The sequence below is a fragment of the Triticum urartu genome, chromosome 3A (genome assembly GCF_056163025.1).
Source record: "Triticum urartu cultivar PI428250 chromosome 3A, HENAU_Tu73, whole genome shotgun sequence".
In the NCBI taxonomy this organism is placed as follows: domain Eukaryota; kingdom Viridiplantae; phylum Streptophyta; class Magnoliopsida; order Poales; family Poaceae; genus Triticum; species Triticum urartu.
In genome coordinates, this window is record NC_141875.1 from 472,534,613 (window position 1) to 472,550,599 (window position 15,987).

Consider the following 15,987-nt stretch of genomic DNA (forward strand, 5'->3'; position numbering starts at 1 on the left):
CCGCCTCATCCCGCTTGGTCACCGCCGTGGAACCCTTGGATTTCTTCAGCCGGCTGCCAAAGTAGGTTGACGTGGCCCGGCGTTTCTGCGCGCCGCCACAGGCAGCCGGCGCGGTAGACGGGCCCGCGCCTTGATGATCAAGCACCGGCTGGCGGTGCGGAACGACTTCGACCTCGTCATCGTCCGCCCAGTCCTCGAGGCCGGCCCCGAGCCCCGCGCTGCCTACCTCGTCGCCTTCCCCCACGACGGCATCTTCCATGGCGGCCGCTCCCAGGTCCGGATCATCGACGTCGTCCACCGTGCGGTCGGGGAGGAGCTGGCGCTCTACCCCTGCGGCCCCGGCCGTCGGCGGAAGAAGAGGGTTCTGCTGAGGACAAACCAATTGATCAGAAGTCGGCCATCATGAGGCCAGCTACAAAAAGGAAGAAAAGAAGAAAAACTTACAGCAGGCGGAGGGTTGGCGCGAGAATACGGCCCCTTGCCGTATCGCCAATCCTCGGCGAGCTTGCAGTTGGAGATGTAGTTCACCATGTAAGACACCTCGACATGAGGCATCTCCCTGGTGCTCAGCCGGCACGGGTCGAAGCGGCCGCTCATTTGACAAATCATGTGAGGCCGGCCTTGGAGTGGAAGTACTCGGCGCTCCACGAAGGCGGCCACCAGGTCGGCTCCGGTCAGGCCCTCCGACTGGATCATCACCCGGAGCCGGGCGACGGCTGCATTCCCGGCCTGAGACAACGACCTGGCCCGGTAGCTCCACGAGGGTTGCCTCCCAGCCGGCGGGCCGGCTACGTAAGCCGACAGGTTGACGAAGTCGCCTTGCTAGGCGACGTTCTTCACGTAAAAATAGGACTTCTGCCAGAGCTTCACCGACTGGATCAGCGGGATGGGCGGGAACGGATTGTTCTCGCCCGTCCGCCTCATGGCGATGAAGGCTCCGTAGGGGGTGGGCACGCCCGCGACAATGGTGCCGAGCTTGCACTGGAAGAATTCTCCCCAGAGCTCGAGAGTGGGGAGAGCCCCAAGAAAGCCCTCGCACAGGGTGACGAAAGCCGACAGCAGCATCACCGCGTTGGGTGTGAGGTGATGCAGCTGGAGGTGGTAAAACTCAAGAAAAGCGCGAAGGAATCCGCTCGCCAGGAGGCCGAAGCCGCGCAGGCAATGCGAGCGGAAGATTACCCGCTCGCCCTCCTCCGATGTCGGCGAAATCTCCCTCGCCGGCGCACGACAAACCCGCACGTAGTTCTCGCCCAGCAGACGCCGCGTCCGGCGGAGGAACTCAACGTGGTCCTCATGGACGTTGGAGCCATCCCACGAGCTCGACAACGCCATGGGAGCGACGCGGCGAGGAACAAGGCGATGCGACGGCGGAGACGCGCACGACCCCGCTACGGCGGGACCGAAGGAACCGAGAGGTCCGACGGCGGAGCGGCGCGGCAATGGGTCGCTGCGGCGGCGGAAGGAAGGAGAAGGAAGGTGAGAAAGGGTGGAGCGAGGGAGAGCGTGCGAGCCTCTGCCGCTCCCTCTCCTCCCCCTACTTATAGACCCGCACGGCGAAGCCGAGGAGGCGTGGTGTGGGGGAATGTGGGATCAACTGCGCCCACTCCCCCACGTCCCGCGATTATTGCGCCCTAATGACGAAATGAAACCGCCACAGGAAGGCGAGCGGTCCGTTGTGGGCCGCAGAAGATCCGCGCTTGGGCCGAGGCCTAGAAGTGGCGGGCCCGGGCCTGTGGCGGTGTCCCATCGCGCGCGTGCGTTGGCAGGCTTTCCTTGCCACGTGTCCCGCGGGGTGGCGCGCAGTCAGCTCGCAGGCCGACCCACGTTCCCGCCTACAAGATACGGAGCTTTCCGAAGACGGCGCGCATAAGAAAAGCCGGCTCCTCAGGATAGGAAGCTGACCAAGCTTCTCGTCCCTTTGTCAGCCTCGAAGCTCGATCAGCTTTGGGGACTACTATCGGAGTAAACGACCACGGGTAGCCTAGCCGGCTCCCCCTGGCCCTTCTGAAAAAATTATGAGCCGATCCGGCCCTCAAGAATCCAAGACGTGGGGCCGCCTTCCACTTGCCGGCTGTCTCCCAGGCCGACTATCGGAAGGCGGCCCGGCTTTAGCCCTCATGAAGAAAGCCGCGGGAGGGCCGGCTCCAAGAAGCCGGCCGCGAGAAGCTGACTCCCACAAAGCGTTCAAGATCGTACCCTCGAAGTCTGCATCCACATAACGGCGATGTGGCGGGGCGTGGCTACAGTAAAGCCTGCCACCCCCGAATCCTGGAGCACGCCTAGCACAGTGCGCCGTACGGGGTGGCCATGACCCGTCCGGCGCGGCACTGTTGCCATGTTGACCCTGATGCCACCCACGACGGGCTGTCAGCGTGGCCCACGGGCGGTGGGCCCCTTCAGGCAGAGAGACACCCGAAGGCGGCCAGGCCTCCCCCCAGTCGGCCCAAGATAGGGCCGGCTCCCCACAGCCGGCTTGCTTCCTCCCTCGAAGGAGACGCCCCATTAAGGAGACAAGACGAGGTGAGGCTATAGCGATCGCCCGCCGGGCGGCGGCACTGTAGCCACGCTTACCTCGGCGAAGCCCTCGTCACCAGGTTTGAGGCAACAGTAACCAACCACCGACAAGGCCCTTGGCAGTGGGGCCTGCCTGTCGACCAAGGAGCCGGCAGCCGGCGCGACCCACCAGCCGGCGGGCCCCAGCAGCCGGCGCAGAAGCCGGCGAGCGTAGACACAGACGGCTAGGGCCCACGCCCAGCGGGATTACCATTGTACCCCCAGGGGGTGGGCCTATATAAACCCCCCGGGGCACCCATGCAAAGGGGGATCTGAGCTAGTTTTAGACACCACATAGAGAAGAGAGGAGAGCTAGCCGTGCCCTTCTTCTTCTTCTCGCCAAACAGCTCAAGGAGCATCTTGTAGCCACTCGTTCATCCAGTGATCATGCGGAGACCCCGCAGAGCAGCAGTAGGGGTGTTATCTCCACGGAGAGCCCTGAAGCTGGGTAAGATTTGCCGGTGTGCATGTCTTCGCCTCATCCCACTTCCAGGCACCGGCGACGTCTTACTGGCTCCCACAATGATAAGCCACCCGTTGGCATATGTCGCACCTACCACCCGACAGGCGGTACTACCACTCCTACTTCCACTTGTTCTCTAGTGGCAAACAAGTAGCACGGTAGAGACACGGAGGCACTACCGTAAAACCTGACATGAAAAGTTGAGGTCCCAACCACGAGCGGTAGTACAAGCGGGACTAGCAGTGGTACTACCGCTGCTGCCCGTGGTAGTATCGCTTGCAGCACTCCATTACTTCTTCAACACATGAGATGGCAAATCCAAAGATGCGGAAAGTGGTGATGGGTGCAATATGAGTGTGTACGTGTTTATTCCACCCCAAACCTTTCTGAGGCGGACCCCCTCTTTTTTTTGAGAGTATGCCAAAAGCGTAGCTTAGCTTTATAGAAGGGAGAATAATATTTACAAGAGTTTACACATATCAGGACTCACGCTCGGCAAGCCTACACTCCAGTACTCCTATTACATCCTAAGTGACTACTCACCACCGGGTTGGACTCCACTCCCTCTCGCTAGCGCCCATAGGTGCCGCTTTGTAAAGATGCACTCTACTGTGCCTTGCTCATTATACACATCATTCCTGCCAAACACCCTCACGTTCCTCTACTTCTAAAGGCACCAGCACACGAGCATGACAAAGGAGTCGAAGTCTTTACACTGCTTCCTCGCCATTGCCCACCAATCATGTAGTGCTACTTGTCATGTTGGAAACAGAGACAAGCATATCCCAGTCCTCACGAAACATTGGTTCCAGACACTACTGCAGGATGTTGCTAACGCGACACTACGACCAGAGAACCTTTCGCGAAACTGTGTGTGATGCATTAATCACAAACGGGGATGTAAAAAACCGTCAAAAAAGGTGCAAAACATTTGCAATGGAGGATGCATCAAACACGGTTCAGATTTTAGTCATGTGTGCAATCCAGGGCATACGGTTCAGTCCAATGAACCGTTTGCGATGAGGCAAAACAAAAGAAACGGGAAGCCTGATGAAGGCGTGTGCGATGTACAGCATACGGTTCACTCGGATGAACTGTTTGTGATTAGGCGACACAAAAGAAACGGTCAGCCAGATCAAGGTGTGTGCGATGTACAGCATACGGTTCACTCGGATGAACTATTTGTGATTAGGCAACATGCTAGCTCTTGAGCATGCATTGGTTTTCCCTTGAAGAGGAAAGGGTGATGCAGCAAAGTAGCGTAAGTATTTCCCTCAGTTTTTGAGAACCAAGGTATCAATCCAGTAGGAGACTACACGCAAGTCCCTCGTACCTGCACAAACAATCAAGAACCTTGCAACCAACGCGATAAAGGGGTTGTCAGTCCCTTCACAACCACTTGCAAAAGTGAAATCTGATAAAGATACTAAGATAAATATTTTTGGTATTTTTGTTGTATAGATTGAAAAGTAAAGATTGCAAAATAAATGGCGACAGAAATAGCTAGTTAATGGGAAAATAATATAATGGAGAATAGACCCGGGGGCCATAGGTTTCACTAGTGGCTTCTCTCAAGATAGCATAATCTACGGTGGGTGAACAAATTACTTTCGAGCAATTGATAGAAAAGCGCATAGTTATGAGAATATCTAGGCATGATCATGTATATAGGCATCACGTCCGTGATAAGTAGACCGAAACGATTCTGCATCTAATACTATTACTCCACACATCGACCGCTATCCAGCATGCATCTAGAGTATTAAGTTCATAAGAACAGAGTAACGCATTAGGCAAGATGACATGATGTAGAGGGATAAACTCAAGCAATATAATATAAACCCCATCTTTTGATCCTTGATGGCAACAATACAATACGTGTCATTTCCCTTTCTATCATTGGGATCGAGCACCGCAAGATTGAACCCAAAGCTAAGCACTTCTCCCATTGCAAGAAAGATCAATCTAGTAGGCCAAACCAAACTGATAATTCGAAGATACTTGCAAAGATATCAAATCATGCATATAAGAATTCAGAGAAGAATCAAATATTGTTCATAGATAATCTTGATCATAAACCCACAATTCATCGGATCTCGACAAACACACCGCAAAAAGAATTACATCGAATAGATCTCCAAGAGAATCAAGGAGAACTTTGTATTGAGATCCAAAGAGAGAGAAGAAGCCATCTAGCTAATAACTATGGACCCGAAGGTCTGTGGTAAACTACTCACACATCATCGGAGAGGCTATGGTGTTGATGTAGAAGCCCTCCGTGATCGATTCCCCCTCCGGCGGAGCGCCAGAAAAGGCCCCAATATGGGATCTTACGGGTATAGAAGGTTGTGGCGGTGGAAATAGAGTTTCGTGGTGCTCCTGGATGTTTGCAGGGTATATGAGTATATATAGGTGAAAGAAGTAGGTCGGTGGAGCTGCGAGGGACCCACGAGGGTGGGGGCGCGCCCTCCTGCCTCGTGGCTTCCTCGCTACTTCCTTGATGTCCACTCCAAGTCCCCTAGATTGCATTTGTTCCAAAAATGATCCTCGCGAAGGTTTCATTCCGTTTGGATTCCGTTTGATATTCCTTTTCTGCGAAACACTGAAATAGGCAAAAAAACAGCAATTTGCACTGGGCCTTCGGTTAATAAGTTAGTCCCAAAAATAATATAAAAGTGCATAATAAAGCCCATTAAACATCCAAAACAGATAATATAATAGCATGGAACAATCAAAAATTATAGATACGTTGGAGACGTATCACAACACAAAAGAAACGGTCAGCCAGATTAATGTGTGTGCGATGTACGACATGTGGTTCACCCGGATGAACTATTTGCGTTGAGACAAGAGAACAGAAACGGTTCAATATAACAAATAGCATAAATATTGCAAGGTTCAAATTCAAAGATTACAACGCCCAAATTCAAACATTTCAAACCGCGTAATTTCTGAAAAGGGATCAGTCGCTAACAAGTCATGTATGGGCTTAACACAATAACTTCCAATTGCTTTGCCATATGCTCTTCCAATATGAAGTTTGGCATTTTTGGAGGTACTTACATTCCGCAGTACCAGCCGCCTCTGATAATCATACCATTGATCTTTCCTAATTAAATGTGTGTTCAACCTCAGTACCCTCAGCACCTTTGCTCTGGCAAGAAAGAACATGGCAAGTATAATTTCCGGTGGGGTCCCTCGATAGGAGTTCAAAGTAATATTTGAGAGATGCGGATCCAGGCATTCGATGTGATTGTCGTTATCAACATCTTCCAGCGGGCCTAATATGCACTGCAAAAAGAAGAGAACGTGTTAGTGCCTACATGCAGTTTTGAGCACTGCTACACGCCCATTTGGTTTGTAGGATTTGTAAAATGCACCAACGTGCCATCTTCGATGTGTCATGATTAACATGGGCATTAATTTGATTAAAATCTAGAAACATGTAGCCTTCTTCACAAGAGGTTGGATTGGATGAAAAATTCCCTAAGAAAACTAGTACAGATGAATCCAAAGGAGAAATGCTTATCGACGATTGTAACCATATGAATGAAGCAACCAATATGGGGTGGGGGTGTATGTCCTAAAATCCTCCAAAATTCCTTCAGAAATCGTAGTACATAGTCATTGTAAACTTGGGAAAAGGTGCAAAAGATTGAACTCCCTTATGGTTAACATTTAATAGGAAAGGAACATCACCTCGATATACAGCTTCTTCAGGCACGGAAAGCATCTCAGGCAACTGAAAACTTGGTCCAGGTTGGGGACGATAGATTCTAGTGCCAAGACCTTCACTGTGCCCAGAGTCTAGGTGAAGCTTCGCTGGATGACAGACGAACATACATCTTCAAAACTAGAAATAACGTTGATATCAAGAAGGATAGGTATATAAGGTGATTGTTGTACCTGAAAGTTGTAGTATTTGACAGACGAGTAGCCCACCACTTTCAATTTCGGTGCAGAAATGACATTGATTCTTGTTGGACCTTGTTGATCAACTACAAGTAATCTCTCAAGTGAAGGTGTGTCCTGGATGACCATATTGTGGTCCACCTTTTGTGATTTCTCGTTGCAGCACCAGCAACACACATAAATAGTGCGGAGAGTCCTGGAGGTGACGTGCAAGGTACCAATTCATCGCCTGAAGACGAAGGAACTCGAGTGTAGTACAGCCGCGGAGCAGGCGCTCCATGTCATCCTTTGGGATGCGGATGGCGACGAGCTCGAGGTGCTTCAGTCATGGTCGAAAAAGAACGGGCGCGTCACTAAGGGGGATGGCAGTTCATGAACTTGGCAAGGCGCAGCATGGGCGCGAAGCGGAGCGCGGACGTTGGCAGCAAGCTCATATGCCCATCATTATAACTTAGCTTCTCGAGCAGATCTATGGCGCGGGATCGGAACCACTCGTCAAGCTTGGCTCGCTCCTTGCCATTGGAACGGAACTTGCCCGCGATAAGGCCTTTGATTGGGCCATGGTGACTGCCAAGGATCTGGGAGAACGCATCCAAGCTTTGGCGATAGCCATGGCAGAGCTTGTGGGCGTGGAGGAGGTCAACAGGGATGCGGAGCCATAAGGTGCGCCACCGCCGGGAAACGGCGACTGTCCTCGCCCGATTTTTGATTGGGAGGAGGGATATGATGACTATCAACATATCATCGGGGAGGTTGTTGATGAAGTCTAGGCCTGCTTGAGTCGCTTGTGGTTCTTTATCGACCCGCCTCTGCTTGTTGGCAGCCTCATTCTCCACCTCGTCGGCGGGGACAGGAACCTCTGTCTCCATATTCACGTCGTGCTCCGGTGCTTCAGCAGCCCCGGCATCACCACTCCCTCCGATGGGGCGCTTCAGCGACGTCGAGGATGCAGGCGGAGAGAGAGGAATTGTGTGTGTGCCGAGGATGGGGGGTGCGGCCGCTCGACGGCGCCATTAATATAGACCAGTGGGAGCGAGGCGGGCGGCGGTCCAAGGCTGTCTCACTTCCCGATGAGAACGACTGCTTAATCTCTAGTATGAATGAAATATATGCTTAATTACTGAATTTTAGTTGCAAAAAATAGATGGTGGTATTGATTTTTAGCTGCATATTTTGACAAATCGCAGTGTCTCTTGGCTTAGCACCGAAGTCTGGCTTTAATTTGCATACCGTAATCTGAACCGTTTGTGTTGAAGAGATGCACAGATCCTGTGTTGAACAACTTGTATGCTTCCCGGTGAGCCTGCGCACCGGACTGCGGTCGCATGCCTCCCGTTCAGTCAAGCAGCTGTCCACACGGCACCTCCTATAGCCATTAAAACCAAGACACGTGGTGTCATGTGAATGGTTAACCAACCGCATACAGTATGAATTATACAAACATTTGAGATATCAAAGTGGCAGCTATTTTTTCAAAATGCCTTTATTGGCTGTCATTATTCGAGTGCGTCGTCTCTCAAAATGGACACGAAAAATACCACAGCATGTCGAGTGCCCTTCCATGATAGCATGTGAAGTTTCATGAATTTCAGACGAGTTTTGGATTTACTAGAATATAAAAATCAGGATCTCAATGTTTTTCCGACAATCAATGGTGCCCTGGTGTTTGAAATTCATTCCCATTTCTTGCATGGGACCTAATCATGCACCCAAGGACACATATTTGATTTTTCAATGAATTTATATGCACTGGAGCATGTGCATGTAGTTCAAATTTGAATTATGCACATAAATGCATTGAAAACTCAGTGATGCATAAAAATGTCCAAACGAACCCCGAAAAAATCACAAAAGTTCACACAACACTCATGTTGTTCTATGTTGACACGAGAAAAAAACTTGAAAGCAATAAGGGGCAATGGATATCATTTCATCCCCAAAGGTGGGATGTTCCCTACCGAAAACCATCATGCTTGTTGTGAGAAGCTCCGGTTTGTGAGAAGCATATACCCAAACCTGCTCCAAATGGGACAAAATTTGTACCACGGCATGTTGATGCCGCTCCATGATAGCATGCCAAGTTTCATGAATTTCAGATGAGTTTTGGATTTACTAGAATTTAGAAACCAGGCATCTAACTGTTTTGCCGGCAATTAACGGTGCCATGGTGTTTGAAATTCATTCCCATTTCTTGCATGGGACCTAAGCATGCACCCAAGGACACAGATTTGATTTTTCAACAAATTTATATGCACTGGAGCATGTGCATGTAGTTCAAATTTGAATTATGCACATAAATGCATTGAAAACTCACTTAATGCATAAAAATGTCCAAACGAACCCTGAATAATTCCAATTCTTTTATGATCACTGCAAATAAAAGGTCTAGCAATTCAAACACCGTCCATGGTCATTGTGACCCCATTATGTAATTCAAATCAAGACGAAAAATCAAGTAGATCCCACACAGTTTATTATAACCAACTGTGTGAGATGCAGCACAATATATCTTCGGACCGTGTCTGAATAAGGGACTGTGTCTGATGACACTTTGCGCGCCAGTTTTTTGGCTGAAGCGATTCCAAATTTTTGGCTTCCGCGGAAATATCTACCTCCCGCCCCCTCCCCCTTACCAAAAGCCACATTTCCCCCCTTTCCGCCTTCCTTTCAAAGTTGAAACCTTCACTCCTTGCTTGCAGCGTCGCCGCCTCCTCGCCGGTGACCCTCCTTCACGCTGCTTGGCCTTGCCTATCCAGGCAGGTAATCCACACCCAACCCCCATCCTCCTCCTCCTTCCACAACCCACATGCCCCGACCGCCGGCGCGAGCGCGGCACCTTCCACCCAAATCACCAACCCCTCCACCAAATAAGCGCCGGCCTAAGCCATGGTGCACGCAGTATAGTCAAGACCTCAAGGAGCATTTGGCAACGGAGAAGGGAATCGCGACCGCACGCGCAGATGAGGTCGCGATGGCTGCCATTCATGCCGACCCCCAGATCTTGGAGGAGCACCTCGCCGTCGAGGCCACCGTTCACGCCTCGCGCGTCGATGCCGCGACACGGTTAGCTGCTTTAAACGACAGCTCGTGGTGTTTTCTCGAGGCCACCGTCGGTTCCTTCGACGAAGACTACGAGGTGTTTTCTCAGCGTGCACGTGCTTACCTCATCTCGAGAGCCAGCAGGTTGGTGCCCGGAGCGGCTCAGGCAACTGACCACTACAACGAGGGCATCCACGATGCGGAGGCCTCGCCCTCTTCCATGTCCAAGGAGCCAATCGTCATCGATATCTTCGACAATGAGGAGTAGCTTGTCTTATTAGATCACTATAAGGACTCATGTTCAGTTTGCTAGCTACTGCCTTTCCTTAACAAATTCTAGTGAATTGTGCTATCTACTTTTACCATGCAATCTTCTGCTATAGTGTATATGTTCTATATGTCGTGCAATGTGGTGTTCAATTAACTGCTTGGTTCAATTCTGCAAATGTGATGTCCAATTCTTCAGGGTGCAATATTTCCAAGTTGTTAGGCATGCTTGGTTTGGTTAACTATCTGATCTTCTATTAGGAGTATGTTATATTGTTCAATTGGTGTTTACTTAACTACTTGGTTCATTTGTTGTGGCTTGGTTTCTTGTTGTGGTGTTTAGTTAACTGCTTGGTTCAATTCTGCAATGCGATGTTCAGTTGTTGTGGCTGCATTCTGTTATTGTATACCATGTGAGGAATAAATCGAATTTGGTTGTACTAAATACATGAGAAACAAATACAATAGCTATATTTCCAAGTTGTTAAGCATGCTTGGTTTAGTTAACTGTCTAATCTTCTATTAGAAGTATGTTATATTGTGCAATGTGGTGCTCAGTTAACGTTTGGTTCATTTGTTGTGGTGTTTAGTTAACTGTTTGGTTCAATTCTACAATGCGGTGTTCAATTGATGTGGTTGCATTCTGTTATTATATACCATGTGAGGAATATATAGAATTTGGCTGCACTTAATACATGAGAAACATATACAAGTGCTATATTTCCTAGTTCTTAATCATGCTTGGTTTGGATAAATGGGTTTTCCATGTGGCTTGAATTAATCTGATGAATCTGCAATGTGCTTATTTATCATCAACATATTTTATTGATAGCATGCGAACCCTTACTTAACCTGATGACTAATGTCACAACCCTAGACTTTGCTTGTATTAGTTGCATTTGACAGCATCCTGCATCATGTCTGAATTTATGAAACTTGAATTGAGGATTGTTGAAACCTCAGAAATCTGATTAAAAGAAGGGCAAGCACCCTTTAAATTGCATTCTGTGAATCCAAAATGCCCTAAAAATAGTTTTGTGAATTTTGGCAAGAGTTATACATCAAACCAAAATTCTGGAACATTTTTAAGGAATTATTTGGTCTCTGAATTTAAATCAATAATCTATTTGAATTTGGGGATATATTCATAATATATAATGAATATATTTTCAAATGCTTTGAAATGTTTTATGTACTTTTGGAATAGTCCAGAGAGGTAACATAAAATATCTCAGAATGTTTTGGCACTGTTTGAAATTATTTTGAATTTGAAAACAGTGGCAAAATAAAATGAAAAGGGAAACAGAACAGAAAAATTAAAAAGAACAGAACTCACCTGGTCCACTTACCTGGTGGCCCAACAGGACCGGCCCAGCTAGGCCCAGCCCACTTACCTCCTCGCTCGTCGTCTTCCTCTGCCAGTAGGCAGAGGCGAAGACGCACGCGCACGCTGGGAGGCATCCACCTCCTGCTTCGCGCTGGCAGCGTCCCCGCGAGTCCAGCTGCTCGCCTGGAGACGCCCGACACCCCCCTGCACCTCTTCCCTCTCCCCCTGGACCTCTTCCCCTCCTCTGCTTTCTCCGCGCAGCACCACCGAACACACCCGCCGCCGCAGACGAGCACCACCGCGGCCATCGGGCACCCCTCACCCTTCCGTCGAGTCTAGAAGAACTACCAGAACCTCCTCGTCCTCTCAATCGAGCTACTAGACGCCAGGAGGCTCTGCTTCATTGTCATCGCGGTCATCTTCAACCTCGGGCACCCGAGCCCCTCACCGTCGATTCGCTGCACTCCGGCCGCCCTCGAGCCCACTGACCCTCCAAACGGACTCATGGTGAGCCCCCGTGTCGTCTCCCCCTTCTCCCCTGGTCGCTTTCGACCTCTAGGCCATAGCCCCGTCTTGGCCGAGAATTCCACGCCGAGCTCAGTGAGCCCCTTAGCCAGCCCTCTCGTCCTCTGTGGCCTCGCCCCGCTTGAACCCGTAGCTCTGGCCGCCGTCGTCGCTGTAGTGCACCCCAGCAGCTGCCGCTGGCCGCAATGGATGCGCACGAGCCTGGGCGTCTAGTAGAGCCCCTCCGCCGCTCTTCTGGTCGCCGGAGGGCGAAACCCGGCGCCCTACGCCGTCTCTGGCTCCGCCGGCGACGAGCCACGGGTCAACTCCGGCGAGTTGACCCGGGTTTGACCCTTGTTTGACCCCCCAGGGTCACTGACGCGTGGGACCGCCCCTGTTAATTCTTAGTTAGGTTTAGTTAGAGCTAATTAACCTAGATTAGTGCTTGATCTAACACTAACTAACAATGTTAGTTAAATGTGTCACTGACCAGTGGTCCCCACTGGTCAAGTTTGACCTGGACGGCGCCTGTTGACCTGCTGAGGTCAGCATGATGCAATGCTGATGCAGTAATAGGATTTTCTGGATTTATTCTTACTCAGGAAATTCCAGAAAATAGTATAAACTTCAAAAATTCATAGAAAATAAACCATAACTCCAAATGAAATAAATTATATATGAAAAATTATCAGAAAAATCCAATCTATCCATCTGTACCATTTTCATGCATGTTAGAACAACTTAAGGCCACTGTTTAGGACAAATCAAATGAATGGTATTTAAATAACCACATGTGGAGTTTGAATTTGAACTTTGGGTTCAAACCAACTTCATCTAATTGTGTTGCTAGTTGCATTAGATCCATTAACATCATATTGCCATGTAATGACCATGCATCATATTGTGCATTTCATTGATTGTGTCCTTCTCTGTTTGCCGGTAACCATCCCCTCTCAATAGACGATGTTTCCGACGACATGATCGATGACACTGATGAAGAGCTATATTATCTTCAGAAGTGCCAGGCAAGCAAAATCCCCTTGTTCATTCCGATACAATCCCACTCTCTCGCTCCTGCTCTCTTTTACTGCATTAGGACAACAACGATTCAACTGTTACATGCTGCGGTAGTTGAACCCCTTTCCTCTGCATGACCTGTCATTGTCACAGTAAATAGATGAAACCCACTAGCATGAGTAGGAGTTGTTTGAGCCCTGGTGTGCCTACTCATTTATGCTTGTTGTCATGCCTGCTACTGCTTAGAGTTGAGTCAGGTCTGGTTCATCGGGGATGAATTGGAATGTGGTGAATATGTCCTACTATTGAGAGCTAAGTGTGTGAACATGATTTGGTAAAGGTAGCGGTGAGAGGCCATGTAGGAGTACATGGTGGGTTGTCTCATTGAAACCGTCCTCAGGAACTGAGTTCTGTGTTTGTGATCCATGAACAGTTACTACCACACATTGGAATGCTTAAGTGCCCCTCTCGACTTATTAATCAACCTGATATATGTCCAGGAGTTGCAACTAGTTTCTGGTGTTTGTAGGTAGTGCTAGTAGTCTACTAAGTGGCACCCGGTATAGGTGGGCTTGGGACAGACTAGGCATAGTGGCACGGTGTACCAAGTGGCACCCGAATGGTGGGCTTGGGAACCCTGCTCACATCGTTTGGGGCCGTGAGCGACACCCCGGCCGGATCTTGTCGGATTTCGGGTTCCGGCAGACCCTTGAGGTTCGAACACCGGGGTGCGCGCGGAGATTTCGCCTCCTACCTACCTGCACCCCTCCGCCACGCTAGGATCAAAGCTATGAAAAGAACAACACAAGGGACACAGGGTTTATACTGGTTCGGGCCACCGTTGTGGTGTAATACCCTACTCTAGTGTGTGGTGTGTGGATTGCCTCTTGGGCTGATGATGATGAACAATACAAGGGAGAACAGCCTCGCGAGGGTCTGTTCTTGGCTGGGGCGATGAACTGCTGGGAGGAGTTCAGCCACCTTTCTCTCTCTCTCCCTCTTTCCAACTGGTCGACCCTTTGCCATGTGGGTGGCTGGTCCTATTTATAGAGGCCCTGGTCCTCTTCCCAAATATTGAGCGGGAAGGGAGCCAACAATGGCGGGCTAATTTGAAAGGGGACAGCAAGTATCAGCTATCCTGACAAAAGTAGTCTTCGCCTGCGCAAAGCTCTGGTGATGACGCCGTCTTGGGCCCCATGGTGACCTCCGTCTCGTAGTCCTCCTGGTCTTGGTCTCATTGCACCGAAATGGCAACCTTTGCCTGATGCCTCGGTACTCCGCGGCTGCGCTTGCCCCTTTGCACCAAAGAGGAAAGGAGGACGTTGCGCGGGCTGGCACCCGCCTGGCGCCCTGAGTCGTCATGGCTTGCGTCACGGGCACCTCGCGAGGTACCCCGCCTTGATCTCTCCGCCTCCTCGTGAGCCAGCCTGATGAGGCCGTGCCTGAGGAAGCTCCGTGTCATCCGCCCCGCGAGGCTTGGCCCCTCGCGAGGGTCTTGATTTGTGTTGGTGAAGATGGGCCGTGCTGGGCCCCCCTTTGAGCCACGCCGCAGGCCGCAGGCAGGCAAGTCTGGGGACCCCCGTTCCCATAACGCCGACAGTAGCCCCCGGGCCCAAGGCACGCCCGGACTTGGCCGTGCAGGGAGGCGGAAGGGCAAGAGCGAAGCGCCGCGGGCCCTAACAGCCCGCGGCCTTGGGCGCCGCGTGGCGGTTAACTGGACGGGGGCGTCTCCACTTCCCCACGGTGCCTCGGCAACTTCTCGGATTGGACAAGTCCCTGCATGCAAAACGGGTCATGATTACCTGCGATCGTGGAGGTCGGCGGTTGGCCTCCACCGGCTATAAGTACGAAATGTCGTGCGTCCTTCCAGTCCATCCCTCCTTGCTTCTCCTTCTTCCTGATTCTTGCTCCGTCTTGCTGCGATGGCTCCGATCCGCCGGTTCTCGTCGGCAGAGAAGGGAAAGGCTCCCCGAGAGGGACCAGACCCACTTCCACCGAAGAAACGGCATGTCCACCATGGCCCGGGAGGGGGCCCTTCAGGTGGTGTCGAGGCCTTGGGGCGAGCGGGCGCCGCCGGGGTTCCCGCTTCCATTGTACGCCCACGTCGAGGGCCCCGAAGGAGCTGATGCTGACCGCCACGGGCGGCGCCGCCGCCGGCGCCGACGGGTCACGAAGGTGTGGGTCGTCCCCCCTGGGGTCCACACCGAGGGCTCCTCCCAAGAGTTCGTGCTCCACGTCGCCATTCCTCTTCAGTCTTGGATCCGTCTTCCTCCCTTCTTCGCCTCCGTCATTCCGCAGGGGGAGCCCCTGGAGCTCTGGCTGTAGCACGCCGCTGCAGCACCCTCGCGACCGAGGCAGAGGTCGCGGTCGTCGCCCCGGGCGAGGTCTACATGACCCGGGGCTGGAGAGAGATTGCCCGGGTTTGCAGGACAAGGGGCGTCTTCGCTACCCACTTGGACTACGACGGTGCTTCGGTGATGCTCCTCAAGGTCTTCGACGCGGACGGGCGCCGGGTGGAGTGCTGCCCTGGTGAAGACGACCAGGGCCCTGCTGTGACGAGGACCGGGCTCGCCAATCGCTCCCTTGGCGGCTCCTCAGGCGGTGGAGGCATCGGAGGCTCTAGCGACTCCGGCGAGCCCTTGGTGACTCCGGAGACGAGCGACAACAGCTACGAGCCCCCGAGCCGGCGCCGCTCCCGGAGCAGGGCAGGCTCGTCAGGCCGCCGCCGACTCTGATCTGGATGGGGTTGGCGTCGGTACTTGGCGGCCCACTATTGATGATGGCGTCTTTTGTAGCGATGCGCGTAGTTTGTGTCTCTTTAGGATCTGTTCCCTGCGAGGAACCAAAAGCGCGCCCCGTGGGGGCTTGTAAGGTGCATGTGATCCTGTTTGTTAATATAACCCTT

At 51.5% G+C, this 15,987-nt stretch overlaps 1 protein-coding gene across 1 annotated transcript in view; it reads right to left on the reverse strand.

Annotated features, from left to right (window-relative positions):
- The window catches only part of LOC125546881 (uncharacterized), a 30,069-nt gene extending 18,200 nt beyond the window's left edge, over positions 1-11,869 (reverse strand). The window contains exons 1-2 of the mRNA XM_087515489.1: positions 11,629-11,869; positions 11,193-11,257 (exon numbers count right to left, since the gene is read on the reverse strand). Coding sequence (XP_087371615.1) covers positions 11,193-11,257; positions 11,629-11,869 — 306 coding nt within the window. The remainder of the gene's footprint in view (positions 1-11,192; positions 11,258-11,628) is intronic.
- Between the last annotated feature and the right edge of the window lie 4,118 nt (positions 11,870-15,987).